The sequence below is a fragment of the Lycium barbarum genome, chromosome 5 (genome assembly GCF_019175385.1).
Source record: "Lycium barbarum isolate Lr01 chromosome 5, ASM1917538v2, whole genome shotgun sequence".
Taxonomy (NCBI): Eukaryota; Viridiplantae; Streptophyta; class Magnoliopsida; order Solanales; family Solanaceae; genus Lycium; species Lycium barbarum.
The window spans coordinates 115,234,225-115,259,053 of record NC_083341.1 but is presented as its reverse complement, the minus strand read 5'-3'; the positions used below and the strand labels follow the sequence as shown (position 1 = coordinate 115,259,053).

The 24,829-nt window shown below is 35.1% G+C and overlaps 1 protein-coding gene across 1 annotated transcript; it reads left to right on the top strand.

Annotated features, from left to right (window-relative positions):
- The first annotated feature begins 22,415 nt into the window (after positions 1 to 22,415).
- Positions 22,416 to 23,177, top strand: LOC132642633 (lipid transfer protein EARLI 1-like). The gene has a single exon (XM_060359722.1). The coding sequence runs from the start codon at positions 22,479 to 22,481 to the stop codon at positions 23,028 to 23,030; it is 552 nt and encodes a 183-aa protein (XP_060215705.1). The 5' UTR covers positions 22,416 to 22,478; the 3' UTR covers positions 23,031 to 23,177.
- Positions 23,178 to 24,829: the final 1,652 nt, after the last annotated feature.

Here is a 24,829-nt window from a genome sequence, read left to right as displayed (position 1 = left end):
TTGAAAGGAATAGTATATAAGGTTAGTGTATACAACAAACAATTGCATTAACTTTATAGGGACGTCATATCATGAACTCTAGAATCTTTATACTTAACTCATCATCATCATTATTGTACTCATAATATATCTCTCGTCTCATATGGCTACTCATGATCATAGACTTTTGACTTTCCGGGATATAGAGAATTCATGGAGGGGAAGGAGAATCATACCATCGGATTCATGCCATAGAAAGAAGGACTAGCCTCACATACCTTTGGCGTTTAACTAATATATCACTTGCTTGTTCTCTTTCGATGCCCACGTCTCTACCTTCAAGCGAATTCACATTAACATTTGCTAATTGACTTCTTAAACGTGCTTACTCGAGCTAAAGAACATTGGGCAGCATTTCCTTTGTTTATACAACTTTCCTCATATAGTATATCAACTCCCAAATATCTATAATCATATTCACCATATTATAAGCAACAATCATCATTCATCCACCTTATCCATATTTCACAATTTCACTTAGATGTCTCCATAATTATGGTCATAGTTCACTATTATGTTCTCTCACATTTAATGCTTAACCCATGTTCTACATGTTATTTATAACGTACTTATAACTACAACATCTCAATAGTCATGACTAATTTCAACTACAACTCAAGAACTTCATTGCTTTCATCTTTGTGACCCATTTCCTATACCCCTTCTACATTCCATGTGTTTCAACTTCTCATTTCGTTAATCATCATGGAAAGATCATAAAACATACCTTAGACAGTGTAGGAATAATCCTTGAGTGGTATTACTCTACTTGCACCAAAACCCTAGTTCACTTCTCTTGAAATTTCTTGGCTTAGATGACTTTAATGGGTTTCACACTCTTGATTCTTGTTGGTTTGATGTATTTGATCACCAATCTTTCTTGAGTTCTTGTGGATGAAGAGTTTGGAATCCTTTAGAAGTCTTGAGAGAGATAGAAAAGTGTGGGAAATGAAATAAATGAAGTGGGAACATCAATATATAATTGAACTTAGTTCTGCCCGTCGGGACTTCTACGGTCCGTGGAATATTGTATGGTCCGTGGAACAGGTCGTGGTTCACCACCAGAAGACCATCAACTCTTCTGGGTATTCCACGGACCAGTACACGGCCCGTGGAAAGTTTCACGAACTGTGAAACATGGTCGTGGAACTCACAGCTGCTTCCGAAGTTGTTCTCGTCGTTTCGTTCAGTAAAAAGGTCATAACCCTTGATACCGATATTGTGTGAGGGACCAAGACCTATGGTTGGAAATATATTTCAATTATCTACAACTTTCATTCTTAGTGTTTCTCCAAATTCCAAACTTATCCCTCCAAGTCAGATCATCCGAAAGTGTTTCCTTAAATCGTCCTTTTGGATGGCTTATGCCCATATTTGGCTTATGGCTCCTTCTTGGTACTTGCTTAACTTTCCATGTACTACTCATATATCTCTTCATATGTCCTTTATAAAACTCTGGCGTATGGGCCCCACTTACCTTACAACAACGAGGGCTTTTCGGCAAGTGACATATGAACCAATTTAACCCATACGGTCTCCAAATGTCATATGTATACCATTATTACACTCTTATAATTTAACCTTTCTCGTTAATCCTCGCATAACTTTGCTCTTCCTCAGGCCTATACTAAGCTGGCTACGACCTTAGTAGCGCAAAATTTTCCAATGTGTAAGAATGAGCCTCTAAGAAGAGTAGGTAACATCATATAGGCGAGACAGGACCCCGCCGTGCCCATGTATGTACACAAAAGAATAATACCAAAAGTTGTAGCTCCGGATGAAATGAAGCTCCTCTGTGTAGTCCCTAAATAAGAAAGCTATGGATCAAACGTGTCTCTCTGGCCACCTGCGGGCATGACACAGCGTCCACAAACAAAGGACATCAATATGAATAATGTACTGAGTATGTAAAGCATAATCAACATCATAATAGGAGCATAAGAGACAGCGTTGACAAATAGCATAAGATGGGAGAATCAAGAGATAGTAGAGCCATCATCATAATTACTTACTTGTCTTTCATAGGGACCTTCCATTTCTAATGCGTGCTCGTGTACATACATATAAACATATACATATATCTACATCCGTATCCATATTCGTATCCGTATTCATATAAATATTCACATCCATAGAAAACTCGACCATGGAGGTTCAGTGGTTTCACGTACCCGGCCATGACAAGGCTTGGTGATTATATATACCTGACCTTACCAAGGCTCAGTGTCATCCGTACCCAACTGCAGTGGTGTGCACGCAATAGATATCATACCCGGCCATATAAGCTCTGTGTTACATAATAGTCATACATACTTAGACACGTATACTTAAGAGTCCATAAGTATCATCAACATTATTACCATTATCGTTTTTATTACGTCTATCCTTGGAGGATCAACTATCATATAAAGGATGTAATGGAATCACGAAAGTTAGCCTTACATACCTCTTTGGCTTCTTAACTGTCTAACATTCACCGTTGAATCTTGAATAATCTACATTTAGAAGGATTCATACCATGGTTAAGCCTTAATGATACTCTTAAATTCAAACTAGAATAATTCATAGTCTAATGAAAATTGGGCAACATTTCCCCTATTTCGTCAACTTCCACCATATCACAAAACAACTCCCAACAACCACAAAACATCCATAATACACTCATAATATCCAAATCAAGTAATCACATTACACTAAGCCTTCAATATTGACCCTCATGTTCAACTCATACTAGCAACTTCATACCCATTTTAGCACATTTTCACATAATGCTTCTTCATCACCATTATTACCTTCCATAACAAGATTATATGCATATTATACTAGTAATCATGACTCAAGTTGGCTCACTACTTAAAAACATCACAAAAGTTACATTTAGCCCTCATTTTCTACTCTCTTCTTCAACCCAAGTTCTTCAACAACTAAGCATTCATGATAGCATGAAATAAGTATGAAACTAACCTTTTATCTCATGGTAATGAGCTTTGGAGCATCTATGAACTCATGTGAAAACCATAGCTTCAATACTCAAGAATCTTTTATAGTCTACAAACCCTAGGAAACCTTCTAACGTATGAACACTTTGATTCTTGCCTCTTGATCTTTGTTTTCTCTGGGATTGGGGTGGAACAAGTTTAGAGAAGGTTTTTAAGCTCTCAATACTTGTAGAAGATGAAAAATGAAATAAAAGAACTAAGGGCATCTATTTATACAAAACTTAAAATCTGCCGGGTTGATTTTATACGGACCACTTATACGGTCCGTACAATATTATACGGTCCGTATAAGTGGACCGTATAACACCACTATGAAATTTCCCCTTTATGTAAAGGTTGATTTATATGGACCCCTCAAATACGGACCATATAAGTGGTCGTTTAACTCCAGTTGTGCGGAACTTTCTCTCGTTGATTCGTTTGACTTCTAATCATCATGGAACCTTCTTGGAACTTATATAATACTTCATTAACCATACAATAGGCCCTGTAGCAGCCCCTCAAGACATTACAAAAATAATTATTAGCCCAATCGTAGCAAAACCTTTCCGAACACGACTTATATTTCACTTCCTTCATTGAACTACATTTCACATATTCGTATAACTTTGAAATCTTATAGTATGAACCCTAAGCTATCCAATAAATCTCTTAATCTCATAAGGATTTCAAAATCACCTTAAGCTCACATTAGCCTATCCACAAGGCAACACATACAAAAATTTTCGAGGTGTAACATATTCAGTCAGAATGTATGGCCCGCTCAGCACTTGTTAGGTTATATAGTTTTATCGGGTATGTTTGTCGGCTTGTACCCCAGTTCAGTTTAATGATGCATGTGTGTATATACCTTTCGAGGGCAGTGACCCTCCAGTTTATGATACCTATTAGTCAGCAGATTATGTTGTGAGTGCCCTCAAGTGGCCCAGATTGAGCATGAGCAGGTATGTTATGTATGTATTGTGGCATCTAGGTGGTCCATCTTCTGGGTGTCCGTCATAGCCCTCCGGTTGGGTTGTGACAGCCCTATGCCTTGTATTGATGATCTGTTTGACCAGATTCAAGGTGCTTCAGTGTTTTTGAAGATTGATTTGCATTCTTGCTACCACCAGTTAAAGATCAGGGTGGAGGATATTCCAAAGACAGCCTTTCGGACGAGATATGGCCACTATGAGTTTCTAGTGATGTCTTTTGGGCTTACCAATGCCCTGGTTGCATTTATAACTTTGATGAATGGCATTTTAGGACATTCCTGGATTCCTTTGTGATTGTGTTTATTGATAACATCTTTGTGTATTCCAAGAGTAGAGAGGAGCATGAGAGCCATCTTCGTACCATTCTTGGGTTGTTGAAGAAACTTAGCTTGTTTGCCAAGTTTTTCAAGTGTGAGTTCTGGTTAGAGTCTGTAGCATTCTTGGGTCATATGGTGTCCAAGGAGGGGATTATGATTGATCCACAGAAGATTGAGGTTGTGAGGGGTTGGGCGAGGCCCACTACAGTTACTGAGATTCGTAGTTTTGTGGGTTTGGCTAGCTACTACCGTTTTTTTGTAAAGGCTTCCAAGAGCTCAAGCTTCTTTTGACCATAGCCCGATCCTAGCCTTACCCGTGGAAGGTAAGGACTTCGCTGTCTATTGTGATGCTTCTCGTATGGGTTTGGGTGTAGTGTTAATGCAGGAGGGTAGAGTGATAGCTTATACTTCCCGCCAGTTAAAAGTTCACCAGAAGAATTACCCTACCCATGATTTGAAGTTGTTGGCCATAGTCTTTGCCGTGAAGCTGTGGAGGCATTACTTGTACAGTATCCATTGTGAGATTTTTACCGATCACCGTAGCCTTCAGTATGTTTTTACCCAGAGAGACCTTAATTCTAGGCAGCGCCGATGGATGGAGCTCTTGAAGGACTATGACATCTCTATTATGTATCATCCTGGTAAAGCCAATGTGGTGGTTGATGTCTTGTGTCACAAGGCAATGACTATGGGGAGTTTAGCTTGATTGATTGTTTTCAAGCGTCCGTTGGCCATAAAGGTTCAGACTCTGGCCAACAGTTTCGTCCGTCTTGATATCTCGACCCCGGGTAGTATTTTGGCTTGTATAGAGGCGAGGTCATCGTTATTGGATCGGATCAAGGCTTACTAATTTGAGGATTCTCAATTGAGCAAGATCTGAGATAGGGTGTCAACAGGGGAGGCCAAGGAGGCCGTGATTGATTCTGAGGATTAGAGGACGTGTGTGCGTTCCTCATGTTGGTGATCTAATTCAGTTGATTTTATCTGAGGCCCATAGCTCTTGCTATTCCATTCATCTAGGAACGACTAAGATGTATCGTGACTTGAGACAACACTATTAGTGGCATCGTATGAAGAGGGATATAGTTGATTTTGTGGCTAGGTGTGGAAATTGTCTGTAGGTAAAGTATGAGCACCAGCGACCTGGTGGGGTATTTCAGAGGATGCCCATTCCTGAGTGAAAGTGGGAGAGAATTACCATGGATTTTATCGCAGGTCTTCCGAAGACCCTTGGCAAGTTTGATTCTATTTGGGTGATAGTGGATCAGTTGATTAAGTATGCTCACTTTGTTCCGGTTCAGGTTTCCTATACCGCAGAGAAGTTAGCAAAGATGTATATTCGGGATATTGTGAGATTACATGGGATCCCTATTTTTATTGTATCTGATCGGGGTACTATATTTACTTCCCGATTCTGGAGAGCATTTCATGAGGAGTTGGGTACCCGATTGGACTTTAGTACAACCTTCCATCCCCAGACCGATGGACAGTCCGAGCGGACCATTCAGGTGCTCGAGGACATGTTGAGAGGTGTTATTAACTTTGGTGGTCATTGGGATCAACACTTGCCCTTGGTAGAGTTTGCATACAATAACAGTTGTCATTCGAGTATTGGCATGGTGCCTTTTGAGCCCTTATATGGTAGGAGGTGTAGATCTCTGATTGGTTGGTTCGATGGGTACGAGGCTTGTCTTGGGAGCACGGATCTATTGAGAGAGTCCCTTGATAGAGTGAGTGTTATTCAGGCCAGGCTTGTGGCAGCTCAGAGTCGGCAAAAGATGTATGTAGACCGAAAGGTCCGGGATCTGAAGTTTTCTATTGGTGATCAGGTTCTATTGAAGGTTTCACCCATAAAGGGTGTTATGAGGTTTGCTAAGAGGATCAAGTTGAGCCCCAGGTACATTGGTCCATTTGAGATTGTGGATTGTATCGGCGAAGTAGCTTATGAGTTAGTATTGCCACTAGGCTTGGCCGGAGTCCATTCGGTCTTTTATGTTTCGATGCTGAAGAAATACCATGCTGATAGTACCTACATTGTCCGTTGGGATTCTATATTACTTGATGAGAATTTGACTTATGAGGAGGAGCCTATCACGATCTTGATAGGCAGGTTCAGAAGTTGAGGTCAAAGGAGATTGCTACTGTGAAGGTGCAATCGAAGCACCGTCCTGTGGAAAAGGCTACTTGGGAGACTGAGTTTGATATGCATAGCCGATATCCCCAGTTGTTCACTGATTCAGGTATTTCCCCTACTTTCCTTCTTTCCTTCACTCGAGGATGAGCAACGGTTCAATCGGTATCTAATGTAACGACCCGTTTGGTCTTTCTAGTCTCCTCGGTATTTTCTCCCATTCCCGAGCATTGGTTAGCTCATTTTTTACTCGAGGGGAATGTTGACACACTTGTTGAGGTGTCTAGACCGGATTCGTCCAACCTCGGTGAAAATATAGGCTTTAAGTGAATAATGGTTGACCCAAAGTTGTCTTTTGGGCAAACGAACCTTTTTCGAAATTCTGTCGATTCTGAGAGGTCTGGATGGTCATTTAAAACATGTGTATGTGCTTGGTTCAGTTCCCAATGCACTTGGATGCATTTCAGGATTTGGGATGGGAAATTAAATTTAAGGCACCGGGAGTTGACTCAATCAACAAGAACTCCGTTGGGAATTCTGAGGCCACAGGTGCGTTCGTAGAGTGTTTTTATGTGGGACTATGTGTCTGGTATGTGAACAGATGACCTCGGGAATTAGTCAGAAAATCGGATCGAAAGGAAAATCTTGGGCTAAGTTGCTGGTGTCTGGTGCCCGGCACTGCTGAAGCGGTACGAGACATTTAGGGTTGTCCGCTAAAGCGGTCAGGTGGCCGCTAGGGGGCGCCGTTGAGGCAGTCCCAGTACCGCTATAGAGGGTGATGGGCGGTTAATATTATTAATGAAGTGTTAAAAAGCCCTAGACCCTCATTTTACCCCATTTCGATATTTGAGCTTGGAGAAACTGCTCTTAAGGATATTTGGAGGAAAATCTTGGATTTAATTCCTACTCATTTCTTCATTCTTCCTTTAACCCATAATCATGTTAAGATTCCCCCTTCTCCGTTAATGAATCCATAGTGATAAGAGTTGAAAGAGGGTTTGGAAGAACATTGTTTCTAGGATTATAAATGAATAAATTGATGATGTTTTATTAGATATTGAATAATCTAGGCTCATTATCCATAGATCTTCCACTTTTAACATTGAATTTTAGAATTGAAGACTTAGGGTCTATACCCAATTTGGGGGTTTTGCACGAAATCAGAATCTAAGCTAATTATGGAGCGAAATCACCAATTAGCGGTTAGTTTATGATTGCCTAGTATTTAATTTAGTATTTTGCCCGCGAATTTCCTGTTTTGCCCTTATGGGCCCGTTTCCCCAATTTCTAGGGTTAAAATTGACCTAATTGAAATAGTAGCAATATTAGTATCATTCTTCATGATTTCTAATATAGAATTCTATTATTTTTAGACTACTTTGATTCTGAGCTTCAGCGGAAGGGCAAGGCACAAGAGTGAGTTGTTGGTGTTGCGGTTCGGCCATCCAGGTAGGTTATGGTTTACCTTTGGTGAGACTTCGTATAGTGAATCACATATTTATATTATCACGTCGGAGACAGCATGTGAACCTTCAGGTATGATGTCGGAATGGATATTGCCTTAGGTTGGGCCCTAATGTGTGTTGGGACTAGCCATCCCGTATGTGTGCTTTGATTGTTCAATTGTGTTGGCTTGATGCCATGTGTAACTGGTAGATATCGACTTCTATTTTATCATCTAGATTTGGATAGAATTGACATAACCGTGTTGGTTTTTATACTTGGATATATTGTTGGCGTACTCACTGTAGGTATTTGAGTTATTGATATATGTTGGCATACCCGCTGTTGGTATTGTGATGTGATACGTTGATGACGTACCTCATTGTGGTACTTGTGATATTGAACTAGATTGTAGATGATTGACATATGCATTGCGCGCATTCTCTCATATTCATCATGCATGGCCGATACCCGGTGATGATCCGGTATCATTGATTGAGCAAAATTGATATTTGACAGACTCTTTTACTTGAGCGACTGCGAGATGGCTAATGTCTGATGATCTATTCCTGCATCGTTATTGCATGGCTGATTCCGATGTTATCCCGGAATCGTTGTTAGTGCATGGACTCCGCGGGTCCCCTAGGGTTGTGCTAGTAAGACTCCCCCTGTGAACAATTAGCCAAGGTCCCCTCTGTTTGTTGGCCAAATATCCGGGACGGGTGGCACTTAGACTTCGCGAGTCAGGCTGGGTTGTGCGACCGAGACATCGATACTTCCGTCTGGAGTACATGTGCACACCTCATTTGCATTGCATGGCATCGCATTCATACCATTATTGCACTGCACTGCATTATGACTTGATTGAGATGTTGTGATAATTGGATCGTGATAATTCTATTGTGATGATTCTGTTGTGATGATTGGATTGTGATGGTTCTACTGTGGTGATTGGATTGGATCGAATATACTCGGACTTGGCATATTTGGGTTTAGATGCTTTGCATAGGTGATGATGGATGCTCGGATGTGATTATATCGCCTCATGCTTGGTTGGTTTATTTGCTTATCTGCCTTATTTTCTGAATTGTGTTAATTATGCTTAGTTGGCCGATGATGCCTACCAGTACTGTTGTTTGTACTGACCTGCACTTGCTGCATTCTTTCGAAGACTTTCCTATTATATGTCTTACTTTTGTTCCAGAGACATAGATATTATGTATGAGTACTTCCATATTGTATTATTCTCTCTAGACGCTCTTGTATTATTCAGACTAGACCCTGGGGGTATTTACTGTCTTCTGCACTTTTTACTACTACATATCTATATATATCTTGAGACTTACGTATCTGTTATTTCGCTACTTAATTTTCTTCAATTTCCGTATTGGTTCGTTGTTTGGATGAGGGTTCGCTTACCGAGGTGGGAAGGTAAGTGCCCGCACGACCTAGGCTAAATGGGTCGTGACATTAGGGTCGGTCAATGATGTTGCTGCGTACACCTGCTTTCCGTACTCACTCTACACTTGTTGTATTTTTTAGGTGTAAGTTCAGTTCCTATCTCGAGTAGAGAACGAGATCCAACCGATCATTAACCCGCGTTTGGATTTTAGGGTGAGCTGCTGGTTTTTTTGTAACTCTTGACTTCATTCAATCTTTTATTCTGCGTTTCTTCATTTCGAATAGTATTATGTATTACCATCAGACTTGTATTCCAGATTAGTAGCACTTATAGTAATGATTTCTAGGTTTTGGAATATGTATTGACTTCGACATACTGTATGTTATTATTATAAGACTTATTTTAGGTTGGTTTCTTCTTAATTCCATATTTAATTTATGCTGTAATTCTTAACCATTATTTGATAATTTGGGTCGTGACATAGAAAGGGGAAGAGAGAGAAAACAGGAGAGGGAGAGTGAGGATTGTAGGCCACAATTTAAGTTCTTACAATAAAAAAAAAAATGAATAGGATTTTAATAGCCGTACACTCTCAGTGTACTCCATTTTTATATGGGCAGGTATTTAGGGGACTGCTATGGGTAATAATCCTCAATTAATATGACTTTTTAATTACTAAATTCATAATTAAGGAAAAAAAGGAGTTGTGTCAATTTTTCCGCCATTAACAAAATGAAAAAGGATTTCATGATCTTTGTTAGTTGAACCCATATTTCTTAAACACCATTCAAACCAATCATAAAAATGCACGGTTGAAGAATTTGTTGAACGATTGAAGAAATCGACAAAGCCAATTAATTATGTGGTAACTCTTCATACATAATATTTTGCTCTTTTTTTTAATTTTTATTTTATTTTACAGATAAATTCAAGGCAACTTGCATACATCGTCAAATTTACATGGGAACAATGACCAAACCCTAAATGTGTTGCATTAATTTAGAAGATGTCTTAGGCATAATATACTTCACTGTGTTTTTCAAACTAGAGTACATAGTATCTTAATATTTATTGTTGAATAGTAATATTTTGAACTTATAAGAAAAAAAAAATCTTGTTATCTAACATCCAATCATTGTATTTGCAGAATAAACAAGAAATCTCTAATATGTCACTTGAAAATTGTGCTGATGCGGATTTGAGTTCTTAGAATGGTTATCTTGTCGATCTAAATATCTGTTGAAGAGTTTAACCATCACTCCGTGTAACACTTAACCATTATTTGATAATTTGGGTCGTGACACGAAAATGGTAAGACAGAGAAAAAAGGAGAGAGTGAGTGATGATTGTACACCACGATTTAAGTTCTTACAATAAAAAATTGAATAGGGGTTTCACTAGCGTGCACTCTCTGTGTAATCCATTTTTACATGGGCAGTTATTTAGAGGACTATTATGGGTAACAATCCTCAATTAATACGATTTTTTTAATACTAAATTTACAATTAAGAAAACAAAGGAGTATAAGTCAATTTGTCCGTCATTAACAAAATGAAAAAGGATTTCATGATCTTGGTTAATTGAACCTATATTTCTTAAGCACCATTCAAACCAATCATCAAAATGCACGGTTGAAGAATTTGTTAAACGATTAAAGAAATCGACAGAGCCAATTAATTATGTGGTAACTCTGCATGCATAATATTTGTTTCTCTTTTTTTTTTTTTTAATTTTACTTTACATATAAATTCAAAGCAACTTGCATACACAGTCAAATTTACATGGGAACAATCACCAAACCCTAAATGTGCTGCATTAATTTAGAAGATGTCTTAGGCATAATATACTTCAGTGTGTTTTTAAAACTAGAGTACATAGTGTCTTAATATTTATTGTTGAATAGTAATATTTTGAACTTATAAGCTAAAAAAAATTCTTGTTATCAAACATCCAATCATTGTATTTGCAGAATAAACTAGAAATCTCTAATATGTCACTTGAAAATTGCGCTGCTGCGGATTTGGGTTCTTAGAATGGTTAGCTTGTCGATCTAAATATTTGTAGTAGAGTTTAACCATCACTCCGTGTAACACTTCCCCATTGTTTGGTAATTTGGGTCGTAACACAGAAATGGTAAGACAGAGAAAAAAGGCGAGAGTGAGTGAGGATTGTACGCCACGATTTAAGTTCTTACAATAAAAAATTGAATACGCGTTTAACTAGCGTGCACTCTCAGTGTACTCCATTTTTATATGGGCGGGTATTAAGGGGACTATTATGGGTAATAATCCTCAATTAATATGATTTTTTAATTACTAAATTTATAATTAAGGAAAAAAAAGGAGTTGTGTCAATTTGTCCGCCATTAACAAAATGAAAAAGGATTTCATGGTCTTCGTTAATTGAACCCATATTTCTTAAACACCATTCAAACCAATCATAAAAATGCACGGTTGAAGAATTTGTTAAACAATTGTAGAAATCGACAGAGCCAATTAATTATGTGGTAACTCTTCATACATAATATTTTGTTCTCATTTTTTTTTTAATTTTATTTTACATATAAATTCAAGGAAACTTGCAGACATAGTCAAATTTACATAGGAACAATGACCAAACCCTAAATGTGTTGCGTTAATTTAGAAGATGTCTTAGGCATAATATACTTCACTATGTTTTTCAAACTAGAGTACATAGTATCTTAATATTTATTGTTGAATAGTAATATTTTGAACTTATAAGCAAAAAAAAATTCTTGTTATCTAACATCCAATCATTGTATTTGTAGAATAAACTGAAAATCTCTAATATGTCACTTGAAAATTAAGTTGCTGCGGATTTGAGTTCATAGAGTAGTTATCTTGTCGATCTAAATATCCATAGCAGAGTTTAACCATCTCTCACTGTAACACTTAACCATTATTTGATAATTTGGGTCGTGACATAGTAAGGGGAAGAGAGATAAAAAGGCAGAGAGAGAGTGAGGATTGTACGCCACAATGTAAGTTCTAACAATAAAAAAATGAACAGGAGTTTAACTAGCGTGCACTCTCAGTTAACTCCATTTTTACACAGGCAGGTATTTAGGGGACTATTATGGGTAATAATCCTCAAGTAATACAATTTTTTAATACTAAATTTATAATTAAGGAAAAAAAAGGAGTATAAGTCAATTTGTCCGTCATTAACAAAATGAAAAAGGATTTCATGATCTTTGTTAATTGAACCTGTATTTCTTAAACGCCATTCAAACCAATCATAAAAATGCATGGTTGAAGAATTTGTTAAACGATTGACGAAATCGACAGAGCCAATTAATTATGTGGTAACTCTTCATACATAATATTTTTTTCTCTTTTTTTTTTTTTTAAATTTACTTTACATATAAATTCAAGGCAACTTGCATACACAGTCAAATTTACATGGGAACAATGACCAAACCCTAAATGTGCTGCACTAATTTAGAAGATGTCTTAGCCATAATATACTTTAGTGTGTTTTTTCAAACTAGAGTACATAGTATCTTAATATTTATTGTTGAACAGTAATATTTTGAACTTATAAGCTAAAAATATTTCTTGTTAGCAAACATCTAATTATTGTATTTGCAGAATAAACTAGAAATCTCTAATATGTCACTTGAAAATTGCTCTGCTGCGGATTTGAGTCCTTAGAATGGTTATCTTGTCGATCTAAATATCCGTAGCAGAGTTTAACCATCACTCTGTGTAACACTTAACCATTATTTGATAATTTGGGTCGTGACATAGAAAGGGAAAGAGAGAGAAAAGGGGGGGGGGGGGGGGGGGGGAGAGAGAGAGAGAGAGAGAGAGAGAAAGAGGATTGTACGCCACAATTTATGTTCTTACAATAAAAAATTGAATAGGAGTTTCACTAGCGTGCACTCTCCGTGTACTCCATTTTTACACGGGCAGGTATTTAGAGGACTATTATGGGTAATAATCCTCAATTAATGCGATTTGTTTTATACTAAATTTATAATTAAGGAAAAAAAGGAGTACAAGTCAATTTGTCCGTCATTAACAAAATGAAAAAGGATTTCATGGTCTTTGTTAATTGAACCCATATTTCTTAGACACCATTCAAACCAATCATAAAAATGCATGGTTGAAGAATTTGTTAAACGATGGAAGAAATCGACAGAGCCAATTAATTATGTGGTAACTCTTCATTCATAATATTTTTTTATCTTCTTTTTTTAATTTTATTTTACATATAAATTCAAGGCAACTTGCATACACAGTCAAATTTACAAGGGAACAATGACCAAACCCTAAATGTGTTGCATTAATTTCGAAGATGTCTTAGGCATAATATACCTCACCGTGTTTTTCAAACTAGAGTACATAGTATCTTAATATTTATTGTTGAATAGTAATATTTTGAACTTTATGCTAAAAAATTATCATGTTATCTAGCATCCAATCATTGTATTTGCAGAATAAACTAGAAATCTCTAATATGTCACTTGAAAATTGCGCTGCGGCGGGTTTGACCTCTTAGAATGGTTATCTTGTCGATCTAAATATCCATAGCAGAGTTTAACCATCACTCTGTGTAACACTTAACCCTTATTTGATAATTTGGGTCGTGACATAGAAAGTGGAAGAGAGAGAAAAAGGGAGAGAGAGAGAGAGAGTGAGGATTGTACATCACAATTTAAGTTCCTACAATAATAAATTGAATAGGAGTTTAACTACAGACTCCAGTTTTACACGGGCAGATAATTAGAGGACTATTATGGCTAATCATCCTCAATTAATACCATTTTTTAATACTGAATTTATAATTGAGGAAAAAAAGGAGTATAAGTAAATTTGTCCGTCATTAACAAATTGAAAAAGGATTTCATGGTCTTTGTTAATTGAACCCATATTTCTTAGACACCATTCAAACTAATCATAAAAATGCATGGTTAAAGAATTTGTTAAACGATTGAAGAAATCGACAGAGCCAATTAATTATGTGGTAACTCTTCATACATAATATTTTTCTCTCTCTCTTTTTTTTTTAAAATTTTACTTTACATATAAATTCAAGGCAACTTGCATACACAGTCAAATTTACATGAGAACAATGACCAAACCCTAAATATGTTGCATTAATTTAGAAGATATCTTAGGCATAATATACTTCAGTGTGTTTTTTCAAACTAGAGTACATAGTATCTTAATATTTATTGTTGAATAGTATTATTTTGAACTTATAATTTAAATTTTTTTCTTGTTAACTAACATCCAATCATTGTATTTGCAGAATAAACTAGAAATCTCTAATATGTCACTTGAAAATTGCGCTGCTGCGGATTTGAGTTCTTAGAATGGTTATCTTGTCGATCGAAATATCCGTAGCAGAGTTTAACCATCACTCCGTGTAACACTTAGCCATTATTTGATAATTTGGGTCGTGACATAGAAAGGGGAAGGGAGAGAGAGAGAGAGAGAGAGAGGATTGTACGCCACAATTTATGTTCTTACAATAAAAAATTGAATAGGAGTTTCACTAGCGTGCACTCTCCGTGTACTCCATTTTTACACGGGCAGGTATTTAGAGGACTATTATGGGTAATAATCCTCAATTAATGCGATTTTTTTAATACAAAATTTATAATTAAGGAAAAAAAGGAGTATAAGTCAATTTGTCCGTCATTAACAAAATGAAAAAGGATTTCATGGACTTTGTTAATTAAACACATATTTCTTAGACACCATTCAAACCAATCAAAAAAATGCTAGGTTGAAGAATTTGTTAAACGATTGAGGATCGACAGAGCCAATTAATTATGTTGTAACTCTTCATACATGATATTTGTTTCTCTTTTTTTTAAAATTTTATCTTACATATAAATTCAAGGAAACTTGCATAGACAGTCAAATTTACATGGGAACAAGGACCAAACCCTAAATGTGTTGCATTAATTTAGAAGAGGTCTTAGGCATAATATACTTCACCGTGTTTTTCAAACTAGAGTACATAGTATCTTAATATTTATTGTTGAATAGTAATATTTTGAACATTATGCTAAAAATTGGTCTTGTTTTCTAACATCCAATCATTGTATTTGCAGAATAAGCTAGAAATCTCTAATATGTCACTTGAAAATTGCGCTGCGGCGGATTTGAGCTCTTAGAATTGTTATCTTGTCGATCTAAATATCCATAGCAGAGTTTAACCATCACTCTGTGTAACACTTAACCCTTATTTGATAATTTGGGTCGTGACATAGAAAGGGGAAGAGAGAGAGAAAAAGGGATAGAGAGAGAGAGAGAGAGAGAGAGAGAGAGCGAGAGAGGATTGTACGTCACAATTTAAGTTCCTACAATAAAACATTGAATAGGAATTTAACTACAGACTTCATTTTTACACGGGCAGGTATTTAGAGGACTATTATGGCTAATCATCCTCAATTAATACCATTTTTTTAATACTAAATTTATAATTGAAGAAAAAAAGGAATATAAGTAAATTTGTCCGTCATTAACAAAATGAAAAAGGATTTCATGGTCTTTGTTAATTGAACCCATATTTCTTAGACACCATTCAAACCAATCGTAAAAATGCATGGTTGAAGAATTTGTTAAACGATTGAAGAAATCGACTGAGCCAATTAATGATGTGGTAACTCTTCATACATAATAATTTTTTCTCTTTTTTTTTTTTTTAATTTTACTTTACATATAAATTCAAGGCAACTTGTATACACAGTCAAATTTACATGGGAACAATGACCAAACCCTAAAAGTGCTGCATTAATTTAGAAGCTGTCTTAGGCATAATATACTTCGGTGTGTTTTTTCAAACTAGAGTACATAGTATCTTAATATTTATTGTTGAATAGTAATATTTTGAACTTATAATTAAAAAATAATTCTTGTTATCTAACATCCAATCATTGTATTTGCAGAATAAACTAGAAATTTCTAATATATCACTTGAAAATTGCGCTGCTGGGGATTTGAGTTCTTAGAATGGTTATCTTATCGACCTAAATGTCCATAGCAGAGTTGAACCATCACTTCGTGTAACACTTAACCATTATTTGATAATTTTGGTCGTGACATAGAAAGGGGAAGCGAGAGAAAAAGACAGAGAGAGAGTGAGGACTGTACGCCACAGTATACGTTCATACAATAAAAAAAAATGAACAAGTGTTTAACTAGCATGCACTCTCAGTTAACTCCATTTTTAAACGGGCAGGTATTTAGAGGACTATTATAGGTAATAATCCTCAATTAATATGATTTTTTAATTACTAAATTTATATTTAAGGAAAAAAGGAGCATAAGTCAATTTGTCCGCCATTAAGAAAATGAAAAAAGATTTCATGGTCTTTGGTAATTGAACCCATATTTCTTAAACACCATTCAAACCAATCATAAAAATGCATGGTTGAAGAATTTGTTAAACGATTGAAGAAATCGAAAGAGCCAATTAATTATGTGGTAACTCTTCATATATAATATTTTTTTCTCTTTTTTTAATTTTATTTTACATATAAATTCAAGGCAACTTGCCTGCACAGTCAAATTTACGTGGGAATAATGACCAAACCCTAAATGTGTTGCCTTAATTTAGAAGATGTCTTAGGCATAATATACTTCACTGTGTTATTCAAACTAGAGTACATAGTATCTTAATATTTACTGTTGAATAGTAACATTTTGAACTTTAAGCTAAAAGTTTGTCTTGTTATCTGCCATCCAATCATTGTATTTGCAGAATAAACTAGAAATCTCTAATATGTCACTTGAAAATTGCGCTGCTGCAAATTTGAGTTCATAGAATGGTTATCTTATCGATCTAAATGTCCATAGCAGAGTTTAACCATCACTCTGTGTAACACTTAACCATTATTTGATAATTTTGGTCGTGACATAGATAGGAGAAGAGAGAGAAAAAGGGTGAGAGAGAGTGAGGATTGTACGTCACAATTTAAGTTCTTACAATAAAAAATTGAATAGGAGTTTAGCTAGCATACACTCTCCGTGTACTCCATTTTTACACGAGCAGGTATTTAGAGGAATATTATGGCTAATAATCCTCAATTAATATGATTTTTTTTAATACTAAATTTATAATTAAGGTAAAAAAGGGAGAATAGGTCAATTTGTCCATCATTGACAAAATGAAAAAGGATTTCATGATCTTTGTTAATTGAACCTATATTTCTTAAACACCATTCAAACCCATCAAAAAAATGCATGGTTGTAGAATTTGTTAAACGATTGAAGAAATCGACAGAGCCAATTAATTATGTGGTAACTCTTTATACACAACATTTTATTCTGTTTTTATTTTATTTTGTTTTACATATAAATTCAAGGCAACTTGCATATATAGTCAAATTTACATGGGAACAATGACCAACCCCTAAATGTGTTGCATTAATTTACAAGATGACTTAGGCATAATATACTTCACTGTGTTTTTAAAACTAGATTACATAGTATCTTAATAATTATTGTTGAATAGTAATATTTTGAACTTATAAGCTAAATATTTGTCTTGTTATCTAACATCCAATAATTGTAATTACAGAATAAACTGGAAATCTCTAATATGTCACTTGAAAATTAAGCTGCTGCGGATTTGAGTTCATAAAGTGGTTATCTTGTCGATCTAAATATCCATAGCAGAGTTTAACCATCTCTCCCTGTAACACTTAACCATTATTTCATAATTTGGGTCGTGACATAGAAAGGGGAAGAGGGAGAAAAAGGCAGAGAGAGTGTGAGGATTGTACGCCACAATGTAAGTTCTTACAATAAAAAAATGAACAGGAGTTTAACTAGCGTGCACTCTCAGTTAACTCCATTTTTACACGGGCAGGTATTTAGGGGACTATTATGGGTAATAATCCTTAATTAATATCATTTTTTAATGCTAAATTTATACTTAAGGAAAAAAAGGAGTATAAGTCGATTTGTCCGTCATTAACAAAATGAAAAAGGATTTCATGAACTTTGTTAATTGAGCTCATATTTCTTAAACACCATTCAAACCAATCATAAAAAGGCATGGTTGAAGAAATTGTTAACCGATTGAAGAAATTGACTGAGCCAGTTAATTATGTGGCAACTCTTTGTACATAATATTTTGTTATGTTTTTATTTTATTTTATTTTACAAATAAATTCAAGGCAACTTACATACATTGTCAAATTTACATGGGAACAATGATAATGCAACACCATTCAAATGTGTTGCATTAATTTAGAAGATGTCCTAGGCATAATATACTTCAATGTGTTTTTCAAACTGGAGTACATCGTATCTTTATTTATTGTTGAATAGTAATATTTTGAACTTATAAGCTAAAAAATTGTAATGTTATCTAACATCTAATCATTGTATTTGCATAATAAAAAATAAATCATAATATGTCACTTGGAAATTATGCTGCTGCAGATTTGAGTTCTTAGAATGGTCATCTTGTCAATCTAAATATTCAAAGTCGAGTTTAACCATCAGTCTGTGGATCTTCATAATGACAAACTATTATCAAGTTATCTGTAAATAAGGAGTGCTGGGCAGATGGAAGTGACGTAGGAGATCTGCAAGAGATATAAAGGGGAAGAGAGAGAAGATAGTGTTTGGGGATAATGTGCACCACATTTTAATATTTTTAAATAAGAAAATTTTATTTTAGGATGGGATATAACCCATAATTATTAGCAAAATGGTGTGCACTGGCAATGCATGCTAGTTAAACACTACCACGTATAGGAAGAGAGTTTTAACCAGCGTGTACCGTCAATTTACTCCTTGTGTTAAATGGACATGTATTTTAAGGACTATTACGGGTAAGAGTCATCAATTAATACAATTGTTTAAATGCTAAATTTATAATTAAGGGGAAAAGGGAGTAGAATGCAGATAGTCCGTCATTAACAAAAAGAACATGGATTTTATGATATTTGTTCACTAAATCCTTATTTCTTAAACACCATTCAAGTCAATCATCAACATACACGGCTGAAGAATTGATCAAATGATTGAAGCAATCGGCAGAGCCAATTAATTATATTTGTAACTCTTTGTAAATAATCTTTTGTTCTTTCTATTTTTTTCTTTCAGATTTCACATATGGATTCAAGTAACTTGCATACAAATTCAAAGTTACATGGGAACAACGACCAATCCTAAACCTGTTCCATTAATTTAGAAAATGTCTTAGGGGTAATCTACTTCAGTGTGTTTTTCAAACTGGAGTACATATTACATTAATTTTGATTATTGTATAGTAATATTTGGAACTTATAAGCAAATTTTTTTGTCTTATTATCTAACATCCAATTATTACATCTGCAGGATAAACTAGAATCTCTAATATCCACTTGAAAATTAGGCCCCTACGAATTTGAGTTCTAGAATGGGTGTCTTGTCAATCTGAATATCCATAACACTATTTAACCATCACTCTTCAAACTGTTACAAACTTATCTGGTAAAACTCATAAATGAGGAGCGCATGGGAGAAGGAAAAAACAAGGAGATATGGAAGAGATAGAAAGAAGAAGAGAGAGAAAATGGAAGAAAGAGTATGAGGGTATTGTATACATTTTATGTTTTAAAAATTAAAAGAAAATGAATATTCGGATGGGAGATAATTGGTTATTGCCGGTCATTAGTGTTTGCCGGTTTAAATATAAAATGCGTTGACAGTGGACGCCTAGTTTAACTTTAAAAGAAAAAAAGCATCTCCAAATATATACCTTCAAAAAGAAAAGGAAAAGATAAAATAAAAGAAAGGTTGAAGAAATTGAACTTGTATTGTACATCCTGCAAATTCGAGCGTGCAAATTGTAAAAGATCGACAATGACCATAATAATAATATGTAGCATGCAATAGTTCATCAATGCATAAGGTACCACTATTTGTTGAATGTCATATTCTGGAAAGTAATAAAATACTCCATTTAAAAAAGAATATCGTACTTATCTTACTAGATATAATATAAGTTTAAACTTTCCATTTTACCCTTCCTAAGATAATTTTATAGCCACATAAGTCAATGGCCAAAATAATTTGTAGCCATCCAAATATATGTATCTTATTTTAGATCTTAAACTATGTGTCACACAAATCGGGATGGAGGAAGAGTAGTATTAGTTAATTTTCATCAGTAAGGATACTATTCAAGCGCATTCCCATGGCCAAAGTTTTTTTTTCTAAATAACGTGTTGTCAAGCTTGATTATTCAATTAGCATATTATTAGTCTGTGATGTCACTTAGGTTTTTTTGTTATTATTAAATTAGTCCAACTCTGTGAATGCATATAGAGAGAGAGAGAGATGCGTGCACACACACATACCAACAACACATAGCGCCAAGTAGAGGTCAGTACTATTACTTTATTTTTAGTGTTAGGTGGTTCATTGATTTGCTATAATAGACATATCAAACCATATTTAGTATTAGCATTAATTATGGTCAGTACATAATACCGAATTACACAATGTTGTTATTTTCTACTTATTTCTAATGACGATTTGTCATCAAAATAAAGTGTGGGAAGCAGTTTAATATTTATCTCAATTAAGATCTTCATCATGAAAATGCAGAGAACTGTTCTAAAGATGAATCATCACCAAAGAGTGGGAAGGAGTTTTTATCTCAGTATATTAAACTCTTCAGGTTAAGCCAGAGTTATCATAATAATATTGTTATTGTATATTAAAAATGAGGGAAAACATATATATAGTCTTGGCTAGCCAGGATATAGGATTTGATGTTTTATTCTTTGCAATATTAGAAAAGAAAAAGAAAATTATATCAACGCCAATAATAGAATATTACTCCATCTGTTTTCAATTTATATGGCAGTGCAATTAAGGGTCTACAACAGTACATGAGACGGTTTAGTTCCACTTTTATCAAAACCAAAGCAAACCAACTATGTCGGTTTGGGTCGGTTCATGTTTGTCTGTTATTTTGTCTCATTGCTACTATTTCAATTTTATAATTGTAAAGTTATAGATAAAGTTTTAACAAATCAGGAGTACATGTTTAGTAGTAATTGACAATTTGACATACATGTACTATTAAACACATGATGGTTATTTTGTTAGTCTCACAATAATTGTTCAATGATGTATCGTTAAACTAACCAAATTTTAATAATCAAACACAAAAGTCACATGAACGTAAATATGCTATAACAAATTCGAAGAAAATTTAAGAGTTTAATATATCTTGATATATAATTATGAAAGAACAAATAAATTGGCTCATTTTAATAATAAATTAAGCATTATTTAAATTATGTAAAAAATAAAGCACTAAAGAGTTATATTTAACATCCAATGAGAGAATCACAAATATTTTTGACATTTTTGAAGAAAATCCTAAATAATTTTTTTTTAAAATTATATATTTATATTTGGTTTGATATTTTCTTATTCAATACCAAATCAAGCCTACTCAGACTTTTTTTTTTCTGTTTTGTTTGACTTTTTGATGTGGTGTGGTTACTCGATTTGGTTTGTACACCCCTAGTAGTATTTGACTCAAGAAGTAATTGTAGAGCAAAGAAAGATTTTTTAAACTTATGATCTTAACATGTTATGACAATTTTTTGTAGCTATAAAAACATGTCAATAAGAGAATATAAAAAGAATTATATTAAATTATTTCCAAATATTGAAAGGGTGCCATTGTTTTTTCTTTTCAAAACAAAGTAATACGAAAAAGTAAGACATACAATGGAACAAATATTTGGCTTGACGAGATTTAGATCATGGGATAGGTCCAACAATCAGCATGTACAAAGGTTGAGGTTCAAATAATTAAGAAGAATAATGACATGTGAAAATAAATGGTAAATGTTTCTTCTTAAAAAAAACATAATAAATGTTTAACGACTTTCAAAAAATTCGAAAGTTTAAACTCCATAATACTAGGTTATATTACTCTTATATCAAATTGGGTTACTAGTGGCGTCTTGATATTCTCGATATTTGTACGGAAATACCCCAAATGGTCCACTCAATTTTCTAATTAGTTCTTTTTGAAAATTTGACAAAAAAATCCAGCATTTCTATCTATAAATACCCATTCATTTCATTCATTTCAAGCACCAAGCAAGCAACACATTCACTACTAATTAGCCACACTCAATTGTTGAGAGTACTAATTCCTTAACTCTTAGAAATGGCTAAGTTTTCTGTATCCTCCATTTCCCTTGTTCTCACATTGAACATTCTCTTCTTCACTATAGTTAGTTCTACTTATGTCCCATGCCCACCACCCACAAATCCCAAATACCACCCCACCCCTACATCCTCTACCCCTACACCCTCTGCCCTATCCCCCTCTCCCTCTACCCAGTCTACCCCCTCTACCCCATCAACCCCATCTAATCCTACCCCTGCTACCCCATCAATTTTATCACCTCTATCTACCCCTAAACCCTCTACCACACCCACCCCATCATCAAAAGGAAAGTGCCCACAGGATGCACTAAAGCTAAGAGTGTGTGCCAACTTGTTAAATGACTTATTGCACCTTATTGTTCATAGTAGCCCAGCTCAAACTCCATGCTGCTCTCTAATTCAAGGACTTGCTGATCTCGACGCTGCTGTTTGCCTTTGCACTGCCATTAAGGCTAATGTATTGGGAATTAATCTGGATGTTCCTCTTTCTATCAACTTGTTGCTCAACAACTGTGGAAAGTATGTCCCTGAAAACTTCCAATGTGCATGATTAAGATAACGCAGTTTCAACTGCATATGTATTTTGTTTCAGTGTGTTTGGAATATCTTGAATAAGAAAGGCTACTAGTAGTCTTCTTTTTATTGTATCTTATTTTCATCAGGAGTAATAAATGACATGCACGTTTGATACATATAACATGCATGCATGTTTGATCTAATAAGGACACATGTTGACAAATTTAGTACTCATTTATAAGTTGAAATTTTGCGTGCAAATGCATAAAATACTTATTCATCATTTAGTTTTAATATTTCTCTTTCATCTTTACATTGTGTACGAAAACAGAATAGCTTTGAGGGATAAAAAATATTAGAACTTGAAAAGCTTACGACCGTAAAAGGGATTAGACTTTTATTACCTTGCAAATAAAACTTTGAGAGAAAAGTATATACCTTCATTATCTTTATGTATGAAGGTTCTGATTCCAAATATTTTATTCCCCCATGGTGCTCAATAGTCATTTTAGGGCCCTAATTAATATGTGTAAGACTGGGGAAATTAATGCTCCTTACCCAAGCGGAGCCGCTACTTTAGCTACGCTCAAATTCTTTAAAACATAATAGCTTTGATTCAAACCATGTATTGGTGTTAAAAAATCCATTCTATAAGTATAAATATCTATTCAAAACCCCTTAAGTTAAAAAGATTATAATCTAGAACCTATAAGCTAAAAACTCAGGCTTCGTTGTGCTCTATACTAAGATTATTTTCATTCCCCAAACTCGAAGTCCAAACCTCTTAGGGTGACACAACTCTATCACTCCATCATAAGTTTTAGTCCAAACTTGAAAAGATATTCCAATGCAAAACTAGATAGTTGTCACGACCCGACTAGGGGCCATGACTGGTACCCGGAGCTGACCACCGAGCACCACTCATATTACTGCTCATCATACTCATCCCGCGTTCATTCATTATTCTCATGCTCCTAATCATAGGGAAAACCATTTTCACTTTGAAACATATTGACCTTTATATACATAAGCCCTTCGGCTATCAAAATAATATATATACAATGAGGGAATCGTGAGACCATACTACCTACACATACGTATCTACGAGCCTCTACTAGAGTACTAGACATCTGGACGGGACAGGACCCCGTCGTGCCCAAAACATATATATATACGCAAGATAATAAATCAATGGCACCTCCGGAACAATGGAGTGCTCTCAAAGTCTACTGATAGCTCCTACGAATCTGGGTCACCTCCCTGTCTACCTGTGGGCATGAACACAGCGTCCAAAGAAAATGACGTCAGTACGAGTATTGTACTGAGTATGTAAGGCATGAATAAAATGAGCATAATAAAGAAATCATGACACATAAGGTGAAGATATAACCTGCTTAGCCTTTAAGAGTAAATGCATTCTAAACAAATCACATACATCAACATGTCACATATATCATCCTCATTAACCCGCGTCCGGGTACCATCATATGCCGCCCACTAGTGGTGGTCATGTCCGGCCTTCTAGGCACGGTGTACTCATAAGCAGCCCGTATTAGCGGTGACATGTCCGGCCATTCAGGCACGGTGGAACCATAAGCAGCCCGCCTTAGCGGTGACATGTCCGGCCGTTAACGCACGGTGGAATCGTATCATCATGAACTCATCATAACTTATCATCATCATACCTTCGTCATAGAATATGCATTAGAGCTTAAAGACAATCTATAACTATATTGGGGTGACATAAGATCGAGAACCCCCGATTACATTATGGAGTGACCATATTCGTCATATCTCACCTTGAAGGAACTAACATTGTATGGTGAGTGTACA

Excerpts from the sequence above, each read along its gene's own strand:
- LOC132642633 (XM_060359722.1), top strand. The coding sequence starts at position 22,479 with ATGGCTAAGTTTTCTGTATCCTCCATTTCCCTTGTTCTCACATTGAAC.